Source organism: Lutra lutra, chromosome 2 (genome assembly GCF_902655055.1).
Source record: "Lutra lutra chromosome 2, mLutLut1.2, whole genome shotgun sequence".
Taxonomy (NCBI): domain Eukaryota; kingdom Metazoa; phylum Chordata; class Mammalia; order Carnivora; family Mustelidae; genus Lutra; species Lutra lutra.
The window spans coordinates 16,070,158-16,095,259 of record NC_062279.1 but is presented as its reverse complement, the minus strand read 5'-3'; the positions used below and the strand labels follow the sequence as shown (position 1 = coordinate 16,095,259).

At 41.3% G+C, this 25,102-nt stretch overlaps 1 protein-coding gene across 1 annotated transcript in view; it reads right to left on the bottom strand.

Moving 5' to 3' along the window:
* SNX25 (sorting nexin 25) overlaps positions 1 to 23,628 on the bottom strand; it is a 121,957-nt gene extending 98,329 nt beyond the window's left edge. Inside the window, exon 1 of the mRNA XM_047714956.1 lies at positions 22,928 to 23,628. Within this exon, the coding sequence (XP_047570912.1) occupies positions 22,928 to 23,335 (408 nt within the window). The 5' untranslated portion in view covers positions 23,336 to 23,628. The remainder of the gene's footprint in view (positions 1 to 22,927) is intronic.
* Between the last annotated feature and the right edge of the window lie 1,474 nt (positions 23,629 to 25,102).

Here is a 25,102-nt window from a genome sequence, read left to right as displayed (position 1 = left end):
CGTTGTTTATAAGCACGACATTGCTTACTTATTGTGTTGCTTCCTATGGGAGCACAAACCAAGCCAGGCCCAGCAGCCCATGACTTGGAAATGCTTCTTGTCCATTACCTGGGCTACTCAAACAAGTGCCGCTTTCCTTGTTCTCCTTCAGTATATGTTTATACAGTGAAAAAAAAATTTTTTTTAATGTACTTTGGTCTATTTTAAAAAGAAAAACAGTTGCACAGAGTTGAAAGAGTAATGGGTAATTTCTTATAAGGTACTGAAATAGTGATTTATCTTAGGAAAACAAACCCAAAACCCTGATCATCACCATTAATCACATGGAGCTGTCACATGGCTGAGTCTTTCCAAGTATTCTCAGCATCTGACAACTCCTGGGACCCCATGACTAATACACTCATTCTCAAACTATGTTATTTTCAAAACCATGGCTCCTTTCAAGCCAATCATTTTCTGCCTCAGCCTCAAAAAATAGTTTCTCCAAAACCAAAGAATTGCAAGAGTCAGACAGAGCCTTCCTCAGAAGATAAGGGACTAAAAACTTGAAAGGCTATCTCAAGAAGATATGACAAAAGACTTGAAAATCCACTTCATTTGACTAAGACACTGACAAAAGACTGTGAAATGAGCAATGAAACTCAGGCCTAACACGGACGCTGAGTAGCCAGGGTCCAGAGCTGGGAGGGCAGCAGGGCAGAGCAGAGAGAACACGGGCTCTCAAATCTGTCCAGAAGTGCATTTTACTCAAGGTGGATCCATGACCAACCACTTCTCTCTCTAGCTTCAGTGGGCTTAGAATATCTCAGAGGATGAAATAACTAGTACCAAGGGTCCAAAAATGAAAAAAGACAACAGGAGCCTGGTAAGGAATATAAATGAGTTAAGGGGGTTGTCCCCGCTGTATAGCTAGATTTTCCAACTCTCTTCAACAAAAAAAGGAAATCAAAAAGCTCAGATGCTATCTCTGAGAAATTCTTATTCCCAATACTGTGAGCTTACACTGTTGGGGCCAAAAACCATGAGCCACTTTCAAACCATGGTCCTCTACTCTGTAACTGCTGCTCCCAGAAAGCACTTAGCAGAGTGCCTGGCACCCAATTCAAAATGTTACCAGCTTTCAACAAACTGAGGCTAATCAGTGGGTTGGCTGGATGGCTTATTGGTTTTCTGAAGGGAAAGGAATGGTAGAAATGAAAGTAAGAAAGAAGGGCTGAAAAGTCAAGTAACAGGAAAATAAGACACAACATAATAAAACACATTGTTCTTGAAAATGTTTATCTTTGAGGCTATACTTTAAAAGGAGGAAAGTGTACATTTCCTTGAGATGTTCTACAGTGTATGTGCCTTTACACTTTCTATTACTGGTGAAGTATTTGAGTATTCAAACAAAACCTGGTCTGATCAGAAGCCAGTTTCCTGGATTGTGCTTTATAATGTTTAATCAGGAATTCAAAAAGGTCTCATTTTCCTTATTGATAAAAGAAAATTGTCAAACATATACACTAAGGATTAAGGGAGATTGTACTCATGGAAAGTAGTAGTATTTGTGTCTCCCCGCCGCCCTTAACCAAGTATAATTCCTATTTCACATATAAGAAAAAAAAAAAGCTTTGAAATTCAAACCTACAAATGATCTCATATTGTTTTTCTAAGGTCCCAAACATGCTTTAATTTCTTTTCAAAATGCTATTTCCAATAACATAAAGAACAAAGACACATTCTACATTATAGATGTAAAGAATTAAATTGGCCTATAACACCATTAATTCAGAGATAGTCGTTACTGACATTTCGGTATATTTCTTCTTAGTGGGTGACTCCGACACTTACTAAGTAACTTTGGGCAACTTATTTTTCTGTACCTCAATTTCTTCATCTCTAAAATAAAGATAACAATAGTACCTGCCTCTTTGGGTTGATGAGAGCATTAAATGAGTTGACACACATGAACATAAGAGAGCCTGGTAACACAATAATAAAAACAAATTATTATTGGTAGTTTTTTCATTTTCATACTTTCTTTTTTAAATTAGGATCATAGTATTCACACAGCTCTGCAACTGGCTTTTCATACTCAATATTACATTATGAACATCTTTCATTAAATAAAAGATTTGGAATATATGGTTTTGAATGACTTATACCACAATGTAACTAATCTCTTATTTATTTTGTACATTTACTTTGTCTCCACCATTTTTTCCTATTTTAAATGAAAAAAATATTTCCATTTCTATGCTATTGATCTTAGTGCCACCAGAAACATTCTTAAAAAAATAATAAGTGTCTATTAAATATACAGATGGATTTAAACTCTGACTTCCTTCAAAGGACTGTATACCTCAAGAATTTTGAGCTTCAGGGAGAGTTTTTTATCAGCTAAGCACAAACTGAAGGAACAACAGGGCATGGTGGGAGGGTTTGGGGGGTGCTCTGAAGCACAAATTATGCAAAGGTGAACTGGAAAAATCCCTTTCCAGCCTCTTCAGCCAACTCCAAACTATGTACCTTGAAAGCCCAAAGCTGCAGGGCATTTCCCGACAGGGAAATGAGGAAGAGACACAGAGACAGGAGCAAGTGAGGGCCTTCTCTAGCCTGCAGAATACTCAGTAAAGCCAACTTGGCCTCCAGAAATACAAATCCCTATCGTGATTTTACCTAAAATGAACTTGGCAAGAGATGAATGGTAGATTAGATTACCTATAGCTCCTATAGCTTATTACACCATTTATCAAAGTATTATTGTGTCAGGCTAAAGGTCAGCCCTGTCTGCACACATCAAATGTAGGAATCAAGGTTCTGTTTATATCTCTATAACGAAAGAACTTCTTCAGTTGGGATAGATCTGAGGCTAGATCCTATAAAGGAGTATGAAATAAGAACTTTTCTCTGAACAAATATGAAATTCAAATATACTGTTTGCTGGAGCACAATCTCCCTGTTACTACTATGGCAAAAGCATAGGACATGACATTACAGTGATAAGAGCACTAAATTAAGACCCAGAACCATAGGCTATGGTTGGTTCTTTGCCATTTTCTTGCTGAGTTCTAGTGAACATATCCACCTTCTGAGATCCAATTCAATTTAAATCATTTCTGCTCTATTTATATTAAAAGGATTATTCTGCATTTCAAGAAGGATAACACAATGTGAAAGTGCTTTAAAATTATAAAGCAGTTTACAAATACAGGTTCTTATTATGGTTCCAAGTCATGGTCTAATTTTTTTTTACTATGTTAATTTCCTTCATCCCAAAATAATTATGAGTTCTATTACATGTGACTGGTATTACCTTTCATGCTTTCAGGTCTAACTGTCCCAAGCACGTTTCTTGGTTAATAATCTACTTTCCAGGAGAAAAAATGAGTGTTTCTTTATTAATTGATCAGCAGAGGTAGATTTTGAGGTAGATTAATATATCTAGGATTGTTTTTCCACTCAGAAGAATTACACTAATGGGAAGAAAAATGTGTTTCCTTTCTAATGTCAGGAACTTAAATCTGAAGATCTTTAGAAAACACACTTCAGTTGATTTTAAGAGAAATTTAAGTATATTTCAAATCAGAACAGATTTGGAAACTGAAATTCTAACATGCACTTAAAAGTACACAGGCAGCAGCAGTTGGCCTAAATGGGCAAGTGTAGAACTGATACTAGGGCTGGAAGGAGGAGAATAAGGAAAAGCAAATTGGCTTAGGAAGGGTAATTGAAAACTGACATTAGCTTTGTGCATTCCTGAAAAGGTCTGTGTAATGAAAATTCCATAACCATTTTATCACTGGCTTCCACTGTAATTTTGAGTCCATGAGGGAAATCACAGGCTTCCATGATATGAATCACATTTCCATCCATTCATTCAATCATCTAACATTTACTGAGGATTCTGTGTGTCTGCTGCCACTTAGTTGGGTACTACAGAGACAAAGTTAAAGAAATTACATTCTCTGGGTTCATAGGCCTTAATCTATTCTTGATGGAAGTTCACAATCAAATAAGACAGGTGGCAAAAGGTTTGGGGGAAAAAAAAAAAAAAAGAACTACTGTTGAGCCCTTACTATTGTACCAGGCCCTATACTAAGCACATTTTCATTCAGTCCTCAAAGTGACCCCATGAGATAGTTACTGTTATTCCCATTTTATGGATCAGGAAACCATTTTAAAGAGGGAGGCTGTGCTGAGGAATTCTAATATTCTTCCTAGTCTGGTATCTTCTCTACATTTTGCTCTCCAGCCCAGGTCATGGAAGAAGAGTTACTTAATATACAGTCAACACAGGAAATCATTTCAGAAGAATTTTGAAGTTCATACATATTGAAGTATATTACAAGAATTACTCTCATCTCACCAAAGTTCTCACTGAAACCACTCACTACAAATAATAAAGGAGTCAGAGTGGTTACCTCTGCTTCATGTAACTCAAGAAATACATGAGTCACATAGAATTGCTTTTTTCACAGAGATCTTTAGTAATGAAAGCAATCATGGTTATTGTTTTTTTTTAATATTCCATTACTGTCCTGAAACACTATAATACCATTATTAATTTGCTGGCTAGCTTTTAAATAAAAACAGATGATTAAATATTTAGTACATACCTAGTTAGAAAAATATCACATTAGTAATTTGATTCAGTAGGATCTCTATTTCCATAGTTCGCTTAAAGCAAAAAGCTGAGCTCCATGTAGAGTGGCCCAGATAACAAATATACACAAGATACTGAAATGTAGGAGATGAATTATTGCCATAAAAAATGCTGGCTGTATAAAACTGAAAACACAATTAAATGCAAACTACTCAGAGACTGACTTTTTCATCCCTTCTAAACAGATGAGTAAAAAATTAACTGTCCCTGCCTAGATCCAAATCATACAAATTATTTCTTCCATTCCTATCTAAAATAAATGTTGAAAGTCAAAGGATAAAACTTCTTCTGAGAAGAAACATAGTATTAAAGATAGGCCTTTGTGCAGCAGCCATTCCATCCTCGAGAAGAGGGGACATGCTGGTACATGTGGGTATATTAACATATACAAATACCACATGCGGCTGAGTTTCCTTTGCCCTTGTTGACACCCAGAAGCTGCTATCCACTGCTTGAAAACACACCAACTCAGTTTTTAAGAATCACTTGAGGAATCTGCTCAAATGCAGATTTCTTGGTCCAATCCCCCAAGATTCTTAATTCAGAAAGCTTAAGGTGTGTCTTTGAAATAAGTACATATTTTTAACAAAAATTTCTAAATTACTTATGGACCCTTAGACTACAGGGAGAAATGCTAAATGATCATGGTAACACAAGTTATGACACCTGAAAAAACTGAGACTTTTTTTTTTTTTTAAGATTTTATTTATTTGACAGACAGAGATCACAAGTAGGAGAGAGGCAGGCAGAGAGAGAGGAGGAAGCAGGCTCCCCGCCGAGCAGAGAGCCCGAGGCGGGGCTCGATCCCAGGTCCCTGGGATCATGACCTGAGCCGCGAAAGCAGAGGCTTTAACCCACTGAGCCACCCAGGCACCCCAAAACTGAGACTTTTTATTATTCAGAAGATTTTAAGAACATAGCAATCATTTTACATTAGTGGAAGCAGAATCACAGAAGATTTATTACTAACTTTGACTTTGCTCTGTTAACTGAAATGAAAATTACAATATTTCTTTTTTTTAAATGTTTTAAAAGATTTTTTATTTACTTATTTGACAGACAGATCACAAGTAGGCAGAAAGGCAGGCAGAGAGAAAGAAAGGGGAAACCAGGCTCCCTGCTGAGCAGAGAGCCCAACGCAGGGCTCCCTCCCAGGACCCTGGGATCATTACCTGAGCCAAAGGCAGATGCTTAACCCACTGAGCCACCCAGATGCCCTCAAAAATTACAGTATTTCATTTGTAGTCTCAAAGAATTCTTTCTCCAAAGAATTTCTATTCCACAATATTAACAAACCATTATTCACTTTAAGAGACAAGAAAAATCAGTTAAAGTAATAAGAACTAGTTTTAAATGCAGTTCTTGAATCAAAAATTATTTGTATTCCTAGAATGGTCGACACTGAGTACAGGCACTGAATGAAACCATTCTTGGAAATTTAAATTGGCGAAGACATACTCTTCTAAAGAAAAACAACTCTATTACCTAACTTCTAATTGCATTTAATTGGTAAAATCACCCAAGTATAGTTCAAAGCAAATGCCATGAAGGGCACTCGTATCGCCAGGGCTGGACTTGGTCAAAACAGTCAAGAGACAACAACCCCACTCTCCCCACCCATAGCCTTTCCCATTGTCTCTGATTTCATAATGTATAATGCAAGCTTTCTCCTCAGACAACATTTTACCAGAGGGCTCCTGAAGGCAACTCCTCAGTCACAAGAGAAATAGGAAGATGAACCACGTGGAACATCCGGGCACATCACATCCACAACACAGTGTCTTGGCTCCTCAGCTCCAGGACCTTCCTCTCCACTCCCCCTTTCTTGCAGCCACACCGAAGGTTTTGGCATGAGCATTAGGAGACTGCCAATCTCTTTGACCCTTCCCCTTTCTCTAAGCTCCCTCGTGGCCTCTGTTCCTTCCTTGGCTTAGCTGACACCTGAGCAACTCTCATGATCAAGGATTCCTGCCCCCTGACATGTTCCACATCCTGGCTCCATCTTGGTTCCATCGCAGGAGCTAAGTGGTCCTCCTAAAAAATGTATCACAACCACGCCAATAGGTGTCACCACATTCTCCTGGCCTCCAACTCACATCTAGCCCTTAACTCTAATAAAACAATATGCCCACTTACTTTTGCTAGGCTTCCTCTCCCTTGTGGCAGGAGAGCATAAAAACTGAGAGGCTGGCCCCAGTGTCAGAAAAAGCCTGGATCACTGGTTCACAACCTGACCTTTGGCAAGTCACTTAATCTCTTTAAAACAGTTTCCTGACCCATAAAATGGGGATAACAGTAACTATCTCATGTGGTCACTATGAGGACTGAATGAGAATGTACTTAGTATAGGGCCCAGGTACAACAGTAAGGGCTCAACAAAAACTTTTGCTGTTATTTTCTCCAAGAGGTGGTGGTGGTGGTGGTGGTGGTAGTGGTTTCCAAACCTTTTACCACCTCTCTTAAAATTACCTTTTCATTTGTCATCCTCTTAACCATGAGCAATTAATTTTACTTCCTACTTACCAAGAAAGTAGGGGTCAGCTTGAAACATCTGAGTTCTCTGCCAACCTCCTATGAGGCTCTCTCTCTGTACCCTCCCCTTTGTTCCTCCTTTCCACTAGTCTCAAGCCTAAACCCTCCACCTGTGCTCTGGTCCCACCTGCCTGGACACTGCCCTATCAATCATCCTCTAGCTCGGAGGCTTTCAGGCCCTTTCTCTCTACTTTTCAAGATTCCCCTTTAACCCAAAAATGTTTTTACATCTCTCCACTCAACAAAAATTCCCCAAACACACACACACACACACACACACACACACTCTCTCTCTCTCTCTCTCTCTCTCTCATAAATGCTGCCTTCTCTTCTTTCCTCCTTAGCGAAGCTTCTAGAGAGCACTGTCCACGTACTGTCTCTCCTTCCTTACCTCCTGCTCACTCTTCACCCACCAGAATATGATTTTTGCTCCCACATCCGCCTTTGCCTCCCAAAACACCACTGGCACAAATCTCCAAAGATCTCCCAGTTGTCAAACCCAGTGGACACCTCTTGCTTGGTCCTCCTTCTGGACCTCTCTGACCTTCTGGACCTTCTGACCTCCTTCTGAACCTCTTCTGAACCTACACCTGATGCTACTTGCCATTGATTCTCTGCTTCTCTGGGCTTTTCTTTCCAGTCCTGGAATATTTCCTCTCACACCTCCGTGAGCAGCCCCTCCTCCACCCACCCTCTGGCTCCCTGGTTTCAATCATTCAATCATTCATTCAATCAATCCTTGTAGTTTTAGCTACCGCCTGCATCCTGACCACCAACAAATCTACTTGCTTCATCCTGGCCTCTCCCTCAAATTGCACACCAGCATACCTCACTGCAGGCTGAACATATCCATGGGCCTCGCAAAATCTACACGGCAAAAACTCATTACCCTCCCCCATTCCAAAACTGCACAAATGGCACCTAAAGCCATTCAGCCACCCATGCCAGACCCTGGAATTAACCTAGACTTCTCCCTCTCCTCACTGAAATAAACGTTTACTGGGCAGACCCAAAGGGCATGAAAAATGGACTGAACGGAAGGGCAGTTGAAGTGGACTTTTACCAACAAGCAGAAGTGACCGTGTAGAGATGGGGGCAGTGGCCTTCCGAGGGGCATGTGGGTGCTCACACACCCACCACACAAAGGTAAATTCAGGAATAGAAGGCAGCTTTAAGAATGAATGGAAGTGTGGAAGACAGGCTAAGAGAAGTTAGCCCTAGTCATGAAGACCTGTGAGGTGAAGTGAAATGCTCATTGTTTTGACTTTATTACTGCTTTCCTTCCTAAAGGATCCACTCAGGTCACTCACAGAAATCCCATCCCCCTTGCCAACAATTCGTTAGGAAAGGAACCTGCCCAAGTCCAGTCAATAAGATGTGAAGGGAACATTGCCAGAGGCATTTCTGGTAACTTTTCCCTTGCTCTGAAAAGGGACTTTCTTCCTCTGTACATCATCCTGCGTGGCTGCGATACCTGTGCCTGCTACAATCATCTGGCCACTAGTCTGAGAATTAATCCCCCTCAGAGAAGGGCAGAAAAATACAAAGAAATGGTGCTGGCAGCTTGACAGGGGCCTGCCCTCCCCTGGGCCTGTCCTACCTCTATAGATTGTATATTATTTCTTAATAATCTCTTTATTATTTAAAAAAACGTGGGGATATAGGGATCAGACATGTGTAGAAAACAGGATTAAGTATAGTTTAATAGATCCCATTAAGATAGGACTTCTCAGAAGTTAACACAATAATGCACATTATCAAGCTTCAAGAACGGGGCACCTGGGTGACTCAGTAGCTTAAGGGTCTGCCATTGGCTCAGGTCATGATCTCAGGGTCCTGAGACTGAGCCCTGCATTGGGCTCCCTGCTCAATGGGAAGTCCACTTCTCCCTCTTCCTTTGCCTCTCCCTCCAGTTTGTGTGCTCGCTCTCTGTATCACTCTCTCTCCAATAACTAAATAAAATCTTTTATAAATAAATAAATAAATAAATAAGGCAAGCTTCAAGAACTTAGTTTTTGAAATTATGTGACCAAACAAGGCTCTCATCCCGCCTCTTGTTTTTGCAGTGTACCTAAAAGCATCTCCCAGAAATTAAATATTAATGGAATGTAGTTTGGAAAAGTGGCTTTTACCAGAGCAGATGAGAAGACTCTATAACTGACTATTATCATATAGTAAAGTGATGACAGTAATACAGACACAGAAATGTGCTCCGGGAATCCAGAGAAATCACTGCCCTTCTAGGTGGTTCTCACTCAGAATGGCAGATGGGTTTCACATTATGTGCCAACTCTGTAAATATTTAGTGGTTGCCCGGAAGACTATATTGAAAGGGATTCTGAGCCCTCATCCAGATCCAGCAGGAAAACATATACAAAATATGGCCATACTTGATTAGTAATGATTGTCATGAGCACAGAAGGGGCAGCTGGAACACCATTCTATTCAACCTGAGAGCTCTAAAGTGACACTAATTCCTAAACAGATCCTAGAACCATCTCAGAGAGAATATCCAGTTTTTTTTTTAACCTGAATTAGGTAACACTAGCCTTTAATAATTACAAGGGTAATAAGGTGGTTAAGTGTACAGACTCCAGAGTAAAAGAGACCTGGGTTTAATGCTTAGTTCTTCCACATGCTACACGGCCTGGGTACTTTATTCAGTTGCTCTAAACCTCTAAACCTCAGTCTTCCCATCTGTAAAATAACAGTCCTATCTCACATGGTAGGTATAAAAATTAAATAGGTAATACATACATATAGCCACCAGCATACAGTAAGTACAATAAATGTTAAGTTTAGCTACAATAATTACTAAGGCATTCACTCTCTAACATTCACATTGGGACTCCGTAGTGCACATATTTGTCTGTTGTATTCACAATCATGCACTGGAGTGCAATGAGTTCATTGGAGACCACAGAAACTATTTCCCTAAACCCGTGAACAATGCCAGTGTAGGCTCTGATAAGCAAGCGGCAAAATGATTAAAGCACTGTCCAAAATAAGTGCTACTTGACTTTAAGAAGACAGACAGAGTACACAAATCTGACTACTGGATGAATTCTCTGCAAAAGACTGATCTCACGCATATTTTTCCAGATTTCTCCAAAGAGAAAGCCAAGAAACAATGACCGAACTAATAGCTATGAGCCTAACACCTAGAACAAATATTTGGTTTTATTTTTTTTTCCCCTCGGGCCACAGAACTTTCAGTGCTAAAACCAAGACAGGTCTAAGCAAATCAGGTCCACTGGTCACCCTACAAACAAATAAAGCAAATGAAGTTCCAACAGCTGGATCTGGGTCTGGCTGTGCTGCTCAGAGCTGAGGCAGAATGGGTTCTTGAAATTCCACTTCCCACTAAAAGAAATCAGAGCTCTTTTTGAAGAAATGGCTAATTGCAGGTGTGAGAACAGAAAATGCTCAAGATGAACCTGAAATATCCTGTTATGCCAAATAGCCAAAGATGGGATTATTTAAGCTTCAAAAAAGATAATTACAACTGATTGAAACCCATCTATTGTTTTCAAATCCGTAATTTTGTAATTTTTTTTTCAAAATACAAAACAACTAATCACCTTCAGATGATGATGGGGAATCAACTCATTATTTTATTTTTTGAGATTTTTTAAAAAATTTTTTAATTTTTTAATTTTTTATTTTTTATTTATTTTTTTATTTTTTTATTTGACAGAGAGATCACAAGCAGGCAGAGAGGCAGGCAGAGAGAGAGGAGGAAGCAGGCTCCCCGAGAGAGCAGAGAGCCCGATGCGGGGCTCGATCCCAGGACTCTGAGATCATGACCTGAGCCGAAGGCAGCGGCTTAACCCACTGAGCCACCCAGGCGCCCAATTTTTTTATTTTTTTATATTAACATGTAATGTATTATTTTCCCCAGGGATACAAGTCTGTGAATCATCAGGCTTACACATTTCACAGCACTCATCATAGCACATTCCCTCACCAACATCCATCACCCAGCCACCCTATACCTACTCCCCCAACCCCCATCAACTCATTATTTTAGAAGCAATGGGGGAAAACTAGCATTTACCCTGCTTTTCTATGTGAACTGTACTATTGTGTAACCAAATAGATGAGGGAAACATGTCTCTTTAAAAAATATTCAAACCAATAAATAAAAATGAAAGGATGAAATTAAAATGAACATGATCTCCTTCTTGCAAGCCTCATCCACTTATTTTTTTTCCCCCATCCACATATTTCTGATAATGGATCACCACCAGCAGATTGTAAATCTGGGCCACGTGACCACCACCCTTCACTCGGACTCAGATGTCCACCCCAGCAAATCACCCCTTGCCCAGAAGCATAAGAGGTTCCAGTAGCTTGTACTACAGACTCACTCTATGGCAGAATTAAAACATTACCATTCTGTCACCCCCAACAAGTTAGTGGAATTTGGTATCAAGCATCAACAGCTACTAATATAACAAAAAAGAAAAATGAGGTTATGTGCCTCCTGATGAAAGATCACACCACCACCTTTGGTCTGCCAAAGGGATCAAACACAAGTTTAATCAAGCCTCTGGATCCAGCTGCCAATTTGCAGGACATACAAAGGAGAGGAACATGCTGAACTGCATCATTCACACACAATCAGCAAAACCCAAACTATAGGACATGCCACAGGACAGATGCTCCAGGTTCTTCACAGATAAACTGTAAAGGAAAGAAAAGGAGAGAGGGGAAACTGATTTTTTTTTAAATGGGCAAGAAAAAAACCATGATGTTCACTGATGCATATTTGAGTGATAAAACTATAATCACATGCAAGGAAGTGATTACTAATAAAGTCAAGATAGTTACTTAGGTGTAAGAGAAGGGGCTGAAATGGGGTGGAGATAGAGAAGGGCTTAGAGGGGCTTCTGAGGTTTTTGTAAGTTACAAGGGTATTCTCTTTATGATCATTCATCCAACTATACATTTTGTGTGATTCTCTGAATCTGCATTTTTTATTTTATAATAAAAAGTTCTTTTCAAAAGAGATACTGTAAATTCTACCATTTAACACCATCTATATTCAAGCACTTCTACAAATACTAGAATTTGTATTTTCAAATACTATAACATTCTTCCCAAAAGTCCTAGAAATTATTTATCTCCATTTTTCAGATAGGAAGACTGGGGTCTAGAAACCTTAAGCAGGTTGCCCGTAGTCATAGTTATTAGGGCAGAGCCATGATTCAACTTCAGAAGACTGGTTCCAAAACCATTATGTTGATTCCCAGTTATTCGGTCAAGAAAGATTTATCATTTACCTATTAAATAATGCTAAATGTGGGGTGCCTGGGTGGCTCAGTGGGTTAAGGCCTCTGCCTTCAGCTCAGGTCATGATCCTGGAGTCCTGGGATCGAGCCCTGCGTTGGGCTCTCTGCTTGGCAGGGTGCCTGCTTCCTCCTCTCTCTCTGCCTGCTTCTCTGCCTACTTGTGATCTCTGTCCGTCAAATAAAATCTTTAAAAAAAATAAATCATGCTAAATGTTAAAGATATGGGGGAGTTTCTGCCTTCATGGAGATCAAGAAAGAGAAGAAAGATATCATCCAAGGGCATCTAAAATTAGAGTTGTGATAGAAAAAATAAAGAAAAGGTATGTGGTCATGAGGATATACACAGCAGATAGGGAGACCATTTCTGCAGAAACAACAGCTGAGGTCTGGGGGTAAGAAATTAACTACGCAAGGGGGCAGTGGGCTGCTCCAAGCAGAGGAAGCTAGATACAAGGTCACCAGTGAAGGAGCGAGCATGGTCCTTTGAGGACTGAGGATGGAACATAAGGATGAAGGTAGTGAAGACAGGTGAGGCTGAAGAGCTGGGAAGAACAGGAAGCTACTGGTGGATTTTAATTAAACATGTGGAAGATGGATTGATTAGGTTTGCATTTTTAATATGCCAACAAGGAGACAGAGAGACCAGTTGAGAGGCTACTGCGGTCATCTAGGTGGGATATGATGGCAGTTGGGATGAAGCAGGAAAGATGGAAAGAAGTAGATGGGTGCAAGATGCTCAAGATGTAAGAAGGCAGGACTTGGTGATGGACAGACGGCATATGGAGAGTGAGGAGAAGGAGATGTTCAGGGAACTCAAAGCCTTCTGGCTGTGGTACCTGATGTAAGGTAAGGAGGTGTTAGTCAAGAACATAAAAGACAACAGAAGAGGGATGAGGACACTTGAACTAGCTGAGTTTTAGGCACCACAGCAAATGCCAAGTCAAGCAGTTGAATACATGAGACTGAGACCCCAAAAGAGGAATAAATCTCTTCTCAGTGTAGAGATGGTTATTACAGAGGGCTTAAGGATGAGACTACCTAAAATAATTAAAAAAGAGATCCAAAAATAACCATAATTCAAATCTGGAAAACAAAGCAACTTCCTAAGTTTATCTAGAGATTGTTATCTCAGAAAGGTTTAGTGAAACTGAAAAAAAATCAGGAGAAAGAGATTAATTGCCTCAGAAAAAACATAGTGAAATTTCTGGAATAGTTAAAATGTTAACTTCATGTCTAACAAACTGGCAAAGCCTGCATGCAGCCCTCAGGTGGGTATTTGTAAGAGCTGACTTAGAGGATAAAGAGGCCTTTTGGGAGGTGACTTGTATGTATGGGTTCAAGGTTGGAGACAGAGAGAACTCTAGCTTTGACTCCAAGGGCTGCTCCTGGCCAGGTGGACAACAGGGAAGAGCTATCTTCATAAGAAATGCAAACAGAAGCATCAGCTCCTCGGCTTCTATAATAAAGGTGGGGGAAAACTGTTTAAAAGTATATCCAAGAGAAACAGGGCTACACACTCAGCTACTATGAACTACAAAAAAAAAAAAAAAAAAAGGACTAAATACACACACCTGGATATCCATCTTCAGGGGACTGAGACACTAGTAGCGCAACAAGAAATGTGCTTTTTCACAGACTGCCAGCAGTGATGGCAGAAAAGCCACTCTCAAATGCTTTGCAGGTACCACGAATGGAAGAACACAAATAAGCTTATTCACAAATACAGAAGACACTGCCAATGGACTCTCAGAAATACTGGGGAGGGGCAGTTAGGGGCACTGTAGACCAAGGTTCTACATGAGCAGACAGAAGTAAACACCTATAAAATTTTACTTCCTGCCATCAATGGCAGTCATATATATACTGTCACTCACACATACAGGTGGTTGAGAACTACAGAAATGCAGGTTACTTAAGAAATAAGTATTTGTATCTGTAGTGTCATTTGCAAATATCTATAGATAAAGGGCTGGTATTCAAGATCTATAAAGAACTTCTCAAACTCAACACCCAAAGAACAAATAATCAAGTCAAAAAATGGGCAGAAGACATGAACAGTCACTTCTCCAAAGAAGATACACAAATGGCTAACAGACACATGAAAAAATGTTCAACATCATTAGCCATCAGGAAAATTCAAATCAAAACCACACTAAGATACCACTTTACACCAATAAAAATGGCAAAAATTGACAAGGCAAGAAACAACAAATGTTGGAGAGGTTGTGGAGAAAAGGGAACCCCCTCACACTGTTGGTGGGATACACACTGGTGTAGCCACTTTGGAAAACAGTGTGAAGGTTCGTCAAAAAGTTAAAAATAGAGCTACCCTATGACCCGGCAATTGCACTACTAGGTATTCACCCCAGAGATACAGATGTAGAGAAAAGAAGAGCCACATGCACCCCAATGTTCATAGCAGCAACAGCCACAACAGCCAAACTGTAGAAGATGCTGAGATGCCCTTCAACAGATCAGTGGATAAAGATGTGGTCCATATATACGATGGAATATTACTCAGCTATCAGAAAGGCTGAATACCCACCATTTGCATCAACATGGATGGAACTGAAGGAGATTATGCTAAGTGAAATAAGTCAAGCAGAGAGACAATTATCATATGATTTCACTTATATGTGGAACATAAGGAATAGCATGGAGGACATTAGGAGAAGGAAGGGAAAAATGAAGGACAGGGAAATCAGAGGGGGAGAAGAGCCATGAGAGACTATGGACTCCAGGAAACAAACTGAGGATTTTAGAGGGTAGGGGGGTGGGGAGATGGGTGAACCCCAAAATGGTTAAGGAAGGCATGGATTGCATGGAACACTGGGTGTTCCATGCAAACGATGAATCATGGAAGACTACATCAAAAACTAAAGATGTACTGCATGGTGACTAATATAACATAATAAAAAATTTTTTTTAAAGAAATAAGTATTTGTAGAAACTTATCTAATTTTCTAAGAGTAGTATTCTATACCAAAACTGGAAGCTTATTAAATAGATCCTAGTAGCCTAAACAAGTTCATGTCTCTTACCCTAAAAATGTACTCTTTGTTCATTTCCTTCCTTGGCCTCAGAGACATTTTATCTGGAGCACCCACAGACATTTTTCTTCACATTCAGCTCATGGCAATTCAGACATGGAAACCCCAGTACGGCTGACAAATGTACCGGACTGACCAGTGCCTATAGTAACTGACCAGCACAGGTCACCCCCAGGGACAGAGCAGGCACATCTCACACTCCTAAGTACATTCTACCAAAGCAGGACCTGAGCTGGGAAACCCATCAAAATACAACCAAACCCACTGGACTTTCTGGAAACCTTCACTGTGTTTCCAGAAACTATATAAGCACACTCCTCAAGTCTAACACAGATGCAGAAATGAATCATGGATGCAGAAATGAATCATGGATGCAGGCCCTGGCCCGAGGCTCAGGGTATCCAGGAGAACCTTGGAGAAGAGCTGCCTACCACTCCCATCATTCCCACCCACTCACCCAACCCTAATTTGGAAAGGGACCTAATACTGGGGTAAAAAAATAAATTCCAAGTTTGCAGTATTTTTCTTTCGAAAGCAAAGTTGCGTTTTTTTTTTAAAGCCACAAGTTCGTATGCTATCATTTTAATACTTAAAGCCTTCCATGGGCAATGTTCATTTTCTTAAGCCTGAGCCTTCAGCACTAAACCTGCTGAGTCACCATTTTATACAACTGTGTGCACATTCTGACTACAAGAGCTCACATTTTCAGGAGTCTGGGGGTACTCCTTACCCCAAAACAATAAGGTTGGGAAATAAAACCTAAGATACTTTCAAGAAGGCAACATTCAATTACAAGGGTGACATCAAAAACAAAACAAAAACAACTTGAGATTCAAGACTGAAATGAACCTCCCAGGGAAGGACCAAAATTTGGGCTCCAAAAAGAACAAACATTCAAACTTGGAAACTGTGGTCTTCATTTTGTGAACAGGAGGACCCTTTGTTTTGGGACTGAATTTATTGTTTAAAGAGAATGTTGGAACACTCTGGAGAAGATAATTAAACCTAACTGTAATGATAATGATATTTTACGTCAAAGAAAAAAATCTCACTCAAATTTATTCTCTCTTCTCCATTCACACAGCTTCATTATCTCTCTCTTTTTTTTTTAAGATTTCGTTTATTTATTTTTCAGAGAGAGACACAGCTAGAGAGGGAACATAGGCAGAAGGAGTGGGAGAGGGAGAACCAGGTTTCCCGCTGAGCAGGAAGCCGAATGTGGGGCTCATCCCAGCATCCTGGGATCATGACCCAGCTGAATGCAGACGCTTAAGGACTGAGCTACATAGGTGCGCAATTAACTCTCACTTTTTATCACTGCACTTAACATGGCATTCCTCCTCCTGGGTCAGTAGCTGCCAAGCCTCCAGACTAAAATCCAGTTCTATTCTCTTGACTGAAGATTTCCACAACATGACCCAAACTAACTTTCCAATCCTAGCTCTTATGATTCGTCTCATATACTCAGTGGCAACTCAAATCCTAAATGGTACAGGCATTCTGTCAGCAGTTTGGTTGGCTTATTTTTTGTATAAATTATTAAAATAAATATTGCCTCCTTTAGAGTCCTGCTAAAGCAAATCACACTTTTTGTATTTCTTAGCATACATATCCTGTTTTTGATGAGCATTTTTTGTTGTTCCAGGTATATTGATGTATTGTATCTTCGTACTTTGAACTTATCATTCATATATAACTTCTTGTGTTTCCTAAGCTTAAGGGATAGTGCCTTTGTAATGAAGATATAAAAAAAGAAAAAAACTGTCCTTTATGTGTAATCATTGTTCTTGTATTGGTAAATTACAGATTTACTGTACAAAACTTCTCCCTTTAAATACTGTACAAAATTTTCCCTTTAAATACATATCTGTATTTGCTTATATGTGCATAATATATATCTGGAAGAATAGACACTATCAATAATAACTATCTAGAGGGAAGAGAAAATTTCACCGTATACCCTTGTATATGCTTTTTAAAAAAACATGTGAACTTATAATCTACAAAAAAAATTAAATTTAAAAATTATTAATAGAGTGAATTTAGAGGAAAACAACCTTTAGATCACAAAGAGAGCTAGGGAGGACCCTGTGATTTAAGGGGTTCTCAAAAAGCCATCTTCCTCAAGAACGTTTTTTCCCACTAGCCACCATGACTTAAATCCCCTGGTTAAAATGCAAATATTCTGAAGATAGTAAGTATATTATGCCATTATCCATTATCAAATTACTGAGGGTTAGTTTATCACATTAGCATAATAAAGGAAAGTCACAAAGAGGCTCCCTAATATAGCCTAATATAGGCTCCCTAATCACTGTCTCTTTTTCCTTTTTCCCCTCAAGTAACTAAATTAAGTTTGTTTTACTCAAAGAACTTTTGTATTTGTAAAAGAACTCATTTAGGAATTCTTGAAGTCCTACTCAAGCCAACTGACACCATGGATTGCTATGTGAATATTTTACTGTCTCTATAAACATCTGGCCTCCCATCTAGTCTTCTTGATCAGTCCTGTCTACTCAGCCTAAGAGGGCAGGGACAGGGAGATTCTTGTTCATCTCTGAATCCTCCCCAACACTAAAAACATTGCCCTGCATTTCCAGAGACCAATTTCCCAAGCTCTTGGTGACACCTATTGCAAGGCTCTGACTCTTCTCTAGGATGCTAGGGTTAAAATTTCAATTAAAAATGAAAGTAGGATAGTTAAGTTTGCTCTTGTCTCAGACAATAATCCATTTATTCAGGCAAAATTGATCTACTGAGAGCTTGCTATGTTCCTACTATGTGTCCGACACAGGCACTCAGCAGCTAACTAGGCAAAAAGTGATCTAATAAGACCATAATAGCAGATATGTAGCAGATACTCAGTAAATGCCTATTAATTGGATTTGATAAGCCACTTGAACTCTTCTATCTGCTTGAACTTTGGAAAGTCTCTCATTAATGTTTTCTTCATAGAGCAGTGGACTTTGGTTTCCCATATGCTACTATTCACTTTGGTGGACTTTCTTGTATCAATCTTCTGATCATCATGAATTACTTACATTTTTTTTTGAATTTTTTGAATTTATGAACCATAAATCAAGAAACATCTAGTAAGTTACAATGTAAAAGAGAAAATCCATAGACTATGAGAATAACTGATAGCTAAAGGAGCTATTCTCTTATCTTCTTATCGTCAAAATGTAAAACTTATTTTCCTTTTTTCCATTATATGAAGATGAGCTGTGTATTGTGAGTTCAGTAATGAAAATATGTTTTCTAAACTACTGATTCACTTTCGTCATATTTCTCTTTCTGTTGCCTTGCTTAGATGATGTACTAGGGTCGAGTAACTGTGGCCAGTGAATCTGAGGCTCTTGAGCTAGATAAGTTAACTGGCCTAGCACAAGATAGAACATACTGTGACAGCCTGCTCCGCAAAGCCGGACTAACAGCACTTGCCCCAGGAGCAGGCCAGCCCCAGGGCATTACAGCTCCAGTCTGCTGGCCTGTAACAAAGTCTAAGTTTTTCTAAAGTGGAGCCCAGATATCAACTCTAAGACTTTCTGACCTTACAGGAAAGCCTCCTTAGTACCTGTATATATTACTACATATTATTTCTACTTGAGTTGAAAATTATTTTTACTACTTTAATCAATAGTAATTCCCATCCCCCCCCCCCAAAATAAAAAATCACGCACATAGGAGATGCCCAGTAAATGCTAATACTGGATTAATAGGATCGGAAAAGCGTGAGAGAACAATTTTTTTTGTCATCATCTGCAAACACTCCTTGAGCTCTTGCTAGGTGCAAGGTAATGACAAAAGGTGTCAATCATGGGTGCTAATTACATGGAGTTTTTAACCAGTAGGTACACTGTGAAATAGGCAGAAGCATTTTAAACACTTCTAGACACAAAAACTCCTTGTCACTTTTAGTTTGGGCTTCTTTGAGGTTGCTTATTTTAACAGTGTATACATTTTTTTCCGCTATAGAAGGAGATCAAGAAGGAAAAAAAGAGGAAGGAAGGATAGGCAACTAGAAGGATAGATCCCAGCCTCTGACCTGTCTGACTCATACTAGAAGAATCCAAAATGTCTAAGAGCGAATGAGGATTCTTTTCTTCATGCTGAATCAAAATTTCCGTAGTAAAATAGTCACTGTATCATAAGAGGCGCCATTTGGTTCACTACTAAACACCCTCCCTCTCCACATATGTTAGATGACCTGTGTGGTCCAGCTTCTACCCTCACAGAACTGACATATTTTATACTACACCACATGCTTATGCTTCCATTCATAAAGAACAGAACATTAAAAAAAAAAAAACACTTAAATACAAATTAGAAATATAGCACAACTAGGAGAAGGGCTCAAATAAGCAATGCAGCACAACTTAAGGCTTGAGTAAATAACACCAGTACTGTCAAAAAAATAACATTTTATGTGAAGAATATGCATTTCAATTACAATTTAGAGCTTAGAAACTACATTTTCCCAATGCCCTTATTTTCTCATTTAAGACTATTACACAAATCCAAGTTCCAAAGAATAACCAATAATCTACTTTCCTTAAATTTATGCTTCATTTCTATTAACTGAAATCTTCCAGTTGTATACATGAAGAATTACATATACTGCTTCGTTTTCTATCACCTTTAAGGTACTATTTTCTCAAATTCCTCTACTAAATCATCTTTCTCGATGTTAATCCAAGTTTTATCTACCCAGAGGTCTAAATGAGCTGGTGGTGGAGGGGGGCGGTTTGGGGAAATGTATCTTCCCAGAAATAGTGGTAACCCACAATATGAGACTTCTATGCCTTCAGAGGCAAAATGCAATACACTAGGTTTTGACCCTGACCTCATCATCTAAACTTCCTGCTCTCACCTACTAGGAACTCTTAATCATTTAACTCTTACTTTTTGTCTCATTAGCATTTATCACTATCTAAAAATATCGCGTTTATTTATGGCCTGATCTCCCATAAGAATATAATCTCCAGGGAGTAGGAAGGTCTCTTATGTGTCTCACTGATTCAATCCCAGCTTCCAGAATAATACCTGGCTCATATAAAACACTTAATATGTACTGACTGAATTATAATTTCTTACAATACTCTAAAGAATTGGGACATTATTTATAAATCAATAAACTAGCTAGCAAAATCGGGATCCTTATTTTCTACCACTGTAGAGAAAAATCAAGAGGAAAAATACACCCGCCCATCAACTCTTGCTAAATTAGATATGGAAAAAAAGGACTGTTTCATGAAGGCTTTTAAAAGAAATAAACATTACTAATTTTTGAGACCACTGAGGAAAATAGAAGCTCCTATTCCTTAATTTACCGAATTTACAGAGTGAGGATGCCTGACTTCCTTACCTACAACCCTCCAGCCATTAACTAAAGGGTACATTCAGAAGAGACTGACTCAGGACAGGGTAATTTCGATGAAGAGCTTGATATTTACAAAACTATAAGCAGATCATAGTATAAGCAAATACAAAACCCAGAGGGCAATGTTCCCTCTAACAAATATTTTTATGAAGCTGAATCACTGCCATTTCCCTTAGCTTAAAGTAGCTAGGCAATTTCAGTTTAATGACAATATCGTTCAGTCAAGCAGTGAATGCCAAGTTATGCCATCCATTGGTTATGATTTCAAATTCACGTTTTTAAATGAAGTTCTTTTGATCGGACGGTGAATTTGAGAAACAGTGCCAAGATGGTATCTGCAAAACTACTGTGCTCTTACAGTGCTTATCCATCTAAATATATGGAAGAATAACTATGATGTAACGGACACTTTAAACTTTAAATATCAGTAATTTGTGTGGACTTAACCCAGAGTATTCAATCTGGGCAAGGCTACTCTTTGCTGATCTGAACAGCTCTCTGTAGATCTCGAGACACTTGTTCCTGCTGTGGTCAGGCAACTCTTGGTCAGCAGGGTGGGGTTTTTTTTGTTTTTTTTTTTTTTATATTTTATTTATTTATTTGACAGACAGCGATCACAAGTAGGCAGAGAGGCAGGCAGAGAGAGAGGAGGAAGCAGGTTCCCCACTGAGCAGAGAGCCCGATGCAGGACTCGATCCCAGGACCCTGGGATCATGACCTGAGCCTAAGGCAGAGGCTTTAACCCACTGAGCCACCCAGGCGCCCCGGTCAGCAGGGTGTTAAACCAGGCAGCAGTCTCAGGAGGGAAAGGGACATCTGTTTCTGCCTTGGTGAGTCTATTTCTCATAGGCAGTGGTGCAAGCTGTGTAACTGTCCCTAAAGTATTAACCTTCAGAGCACCTCACCTTGCCTACCAACACCAATGCCACTGTCCACTAGCTCTGTGTCCCAGCAGCTAATGCCCAACTTTTGGTTGAAAGCACTGATTCTACCAAGAACCAATTCTGAATGAATGAATGAATGAATGAATGAATGAATCTGGACTTTATTTCTCCATCCCCTAGAACAATAGTGTATTCATCTATCACTGGTTTGTGGAGTAGGTTATTTCTTCACTGCCTTGTTTAGAGCCATTATCCTGTATCCTATTGGCTTATGAAATTTAAGTTATAATTCTCTTAGTAAACCCATGTTAAATAAATTACCGGCAGAAACAAATCTCAGACTCGGCATAATGTGCCCCAAACACAACAAGCTAACAAGCTACATCAGAATCAAGTTTCACTTAGATAAGGTTATCAGAGGAAGCTGGGACGTTGATCAAGCAATGGTTTGGCACCAAAGAAGGGAAGAGCTCATTCCTATCTTCCCTAATCACCGCCCTGCTGTCCCAAACCCACTGGGAATATGGTTCCTTTTGTTGCAAACTGAAATTATATCTGACATCCCTTTTCGAAATCACAGAAAATAGCTGGGACTGCGCCACTGATCTACACAGTGCACCAGATTTTGGATGAGAGGTACTGGCAGGATGAGAATTAAGCCAAGTCAGCCTCTCTGAACAAGTTTCCCCATCGGTAAAAGGTCATAAAGTTACCTCCCCCAGAGAACGGTTAGAAATACAGTGACCGATATAGGGCGCAGCGTGTGCGTACAGTGAGTGCCCCCGTCGCCAACTGCAGAGCAGCATCCAAGATTCTGAGTGATTATTCAGCTACCGAGTTTGTGCCTGGGGGTGGTTGTGGAGCAACTACACAGCCTAACAACGTGCATCTCGGCGAGCATCTCGCAAGCCCGGAGGAGCCCCGAGCCCGCCTTCCGCGGGGGCCCGGGGACCGCTCGCAGCTACCGGCGGGGCCAACCAACCCCAGCCCGGTTCCTCTCCGGCAGCCGGGCGGAGAGGACGAGCCACGCCGCCACCGCGGCCGCCACCCGGGGCTCTGAGACGGGCAGCGGGCACCGGAAGCGCGGAGGGCCGGGCGGAGGCCCCAGCGCGCGAGGCAGTGGGGAGACCGGTACTTACCCCCGGCCCGCGGCGGGCGGCCGCGGCCAGCCGTCTCCAGGCGGCGACGAAGTCCGGCGGAGGGGCTCGCCGGCTCCGGCAGACGAGGGAGAACAGGGTCCCCAGGAGGAAGGCTGCCGCGGCGCAGCCCAGGTACAGGCAGAGCCTGAGCAGGACGGTGCACGGCCCCGCGCCTCCGGTCGCCTGCCAGCAACCGGGCCCCAGCCAGGAGAGGCACACGGCGGCGAGTGCGGCCACGGCCACTGGCACTCGCCAGCTCCAGCCGCCAGGAGCCCCCGGCGCCGCCGCGTCTTCCCGGGGGTCCGGCCGGCGCTCGCCCGGGGTGCCCGAGGCAGGGCGGCCGCCGGCGGCTGCGGCCGGCGCGAGGTTGAGGCCGGCGCCGCTGCTGTCGGTGGCATCGGGGTGCATGCTGCCTCCTGAGCCGCTAAGGACAGGCACATTTCCTGCCCTGCTGTCCCCCGGAGCTGCCCTGGACGGTGGCCTCTCCGCGGCGCCTCCTCCCCTCGCCGCTCCCGCCGCCGCCGCTCCTGAGGCACGGGCAGTCGGCGCTCATGCCCTCGCCGGCGGCCCACCGAGGGAACCGCTCCAACAGACGCGGCGGAGCTCCTCTCCTCGAGCCCTCAGCGCCGCCACCCGGCGCCCGCCCCGCAGCCGTCCGGCCGGGCGCGCCCAGGTAGCCGGACCTTGTTGTGACTTAAGCTGGCGAAGCCTGAGGCGGAGCGGGGACGGGGGCGGCCCCGAGGTGCCTGTCAGGCAGGGGGCGGAGAGCGCCCGGGGCCCGCTGAGTGACAGGTGGGAGGTGCCCGGCCGCGCCCGGCCCCCACCGCCCACCCGCGGCGCGGGGGCGGGGTCAGACCGCCACCGCCCCTCAGGGGAGGGGGCGCGACCAATCGCCAGGGTAACTGCTCGGGCCGGCGCTCCTGCTTCCCTCCCCGCAGGGTACCGTCCGCGATGGAAAATTTTGCGGCAGGTGTCAGAAGCATTTGTAATTCTCCGGCTCAGGTGATCCCTTAATCCTCGCTCTCCGTTCTTCACTGACAAGTAATCTCCCAAGCTTAGGGTTCCCCAAATTTCTGCTTTGTTTTCACCTGCTATTTAGATAAAATCGGCAACCATTCCTGATCCTCGCTTTTCATGCAGTTTCCCCCAACAACCCTCCTTTTTTTCCCTTCAGGGAAAGAATCCGACGAACGTGGAAGAGTAATGAAGCCTGCAATTGCTAGTTATGGAAAGGCCCCCAAAGTCGGCCTGGTGCCAGAGGGTGTACACAGCAGCCATAATCACTTTGGCTCCAAGCCCCTATGTTTTTGTTACAAAGAGTCAATAGAAGTGTTATTACCTACACGAGCAAAAGAGGTCCAAATAATTTCTAGAGTACATTATTTTCCTATTCTCCTATCATGATCCCATGCTTAATATACAGATGTTTACTGAAAAGATGCTAATATGCTCAATACTAGTAATTACTACTAAGAGCAGTAAAGCAGCAGCTGTATCTTTGATAGATGAAAGAATTGTAAAGGAAATGATGGAACTCTGAAGAGATTAATGATTTGAAAGGACGGGTGATAGGGCCAATCGGGAATAGAAAGAAGGGGAAGAAGTAAATAGATGAGAAAAGCAGTGAGAAATAAAGGATAGGGGGAAACAAAAGCGAAGTGTCAGAACTCTCTTCTCATAGCAATCCTGAAGAATTTCAACAGTTCAACAGCACTATTGTTGTCCAATAAAATGCGTTATATCCTGCCTTCCAGGGAGCGTAGTGAAGAAAAGTAAGCATTAAAATGTATTTTCAAATTACTGTGACTATACTGTTTTTCTATAAGGAATTGTCTGTGTCATTATTTCAACAAAGGAAAAATACATTTACAGGAAGTAAGATATTTGATGGATTTTTTTTATTTTTAATTATTTTTTGTAATTGTTTTATGAAGAATAATTTACATACAATGAGCCGTGCAATTTGATTTTTTTTTTTAAGATTTTATTTGTTTATCTGACAGAGATCACAAGCAGGCAGAGAGGCAGGCAGAGAGAGAGGAGGAAGCAGGCTCCCGCGGGGCTCGATCCCACGACCCTGAGATCATGACCTGAGCCGAAGGCAGCGGCTTAACCCACAGAGCCACCCAGGCACCCCATGCAATTTGATTTTTACCTGCCAAATATTTTTGTTTG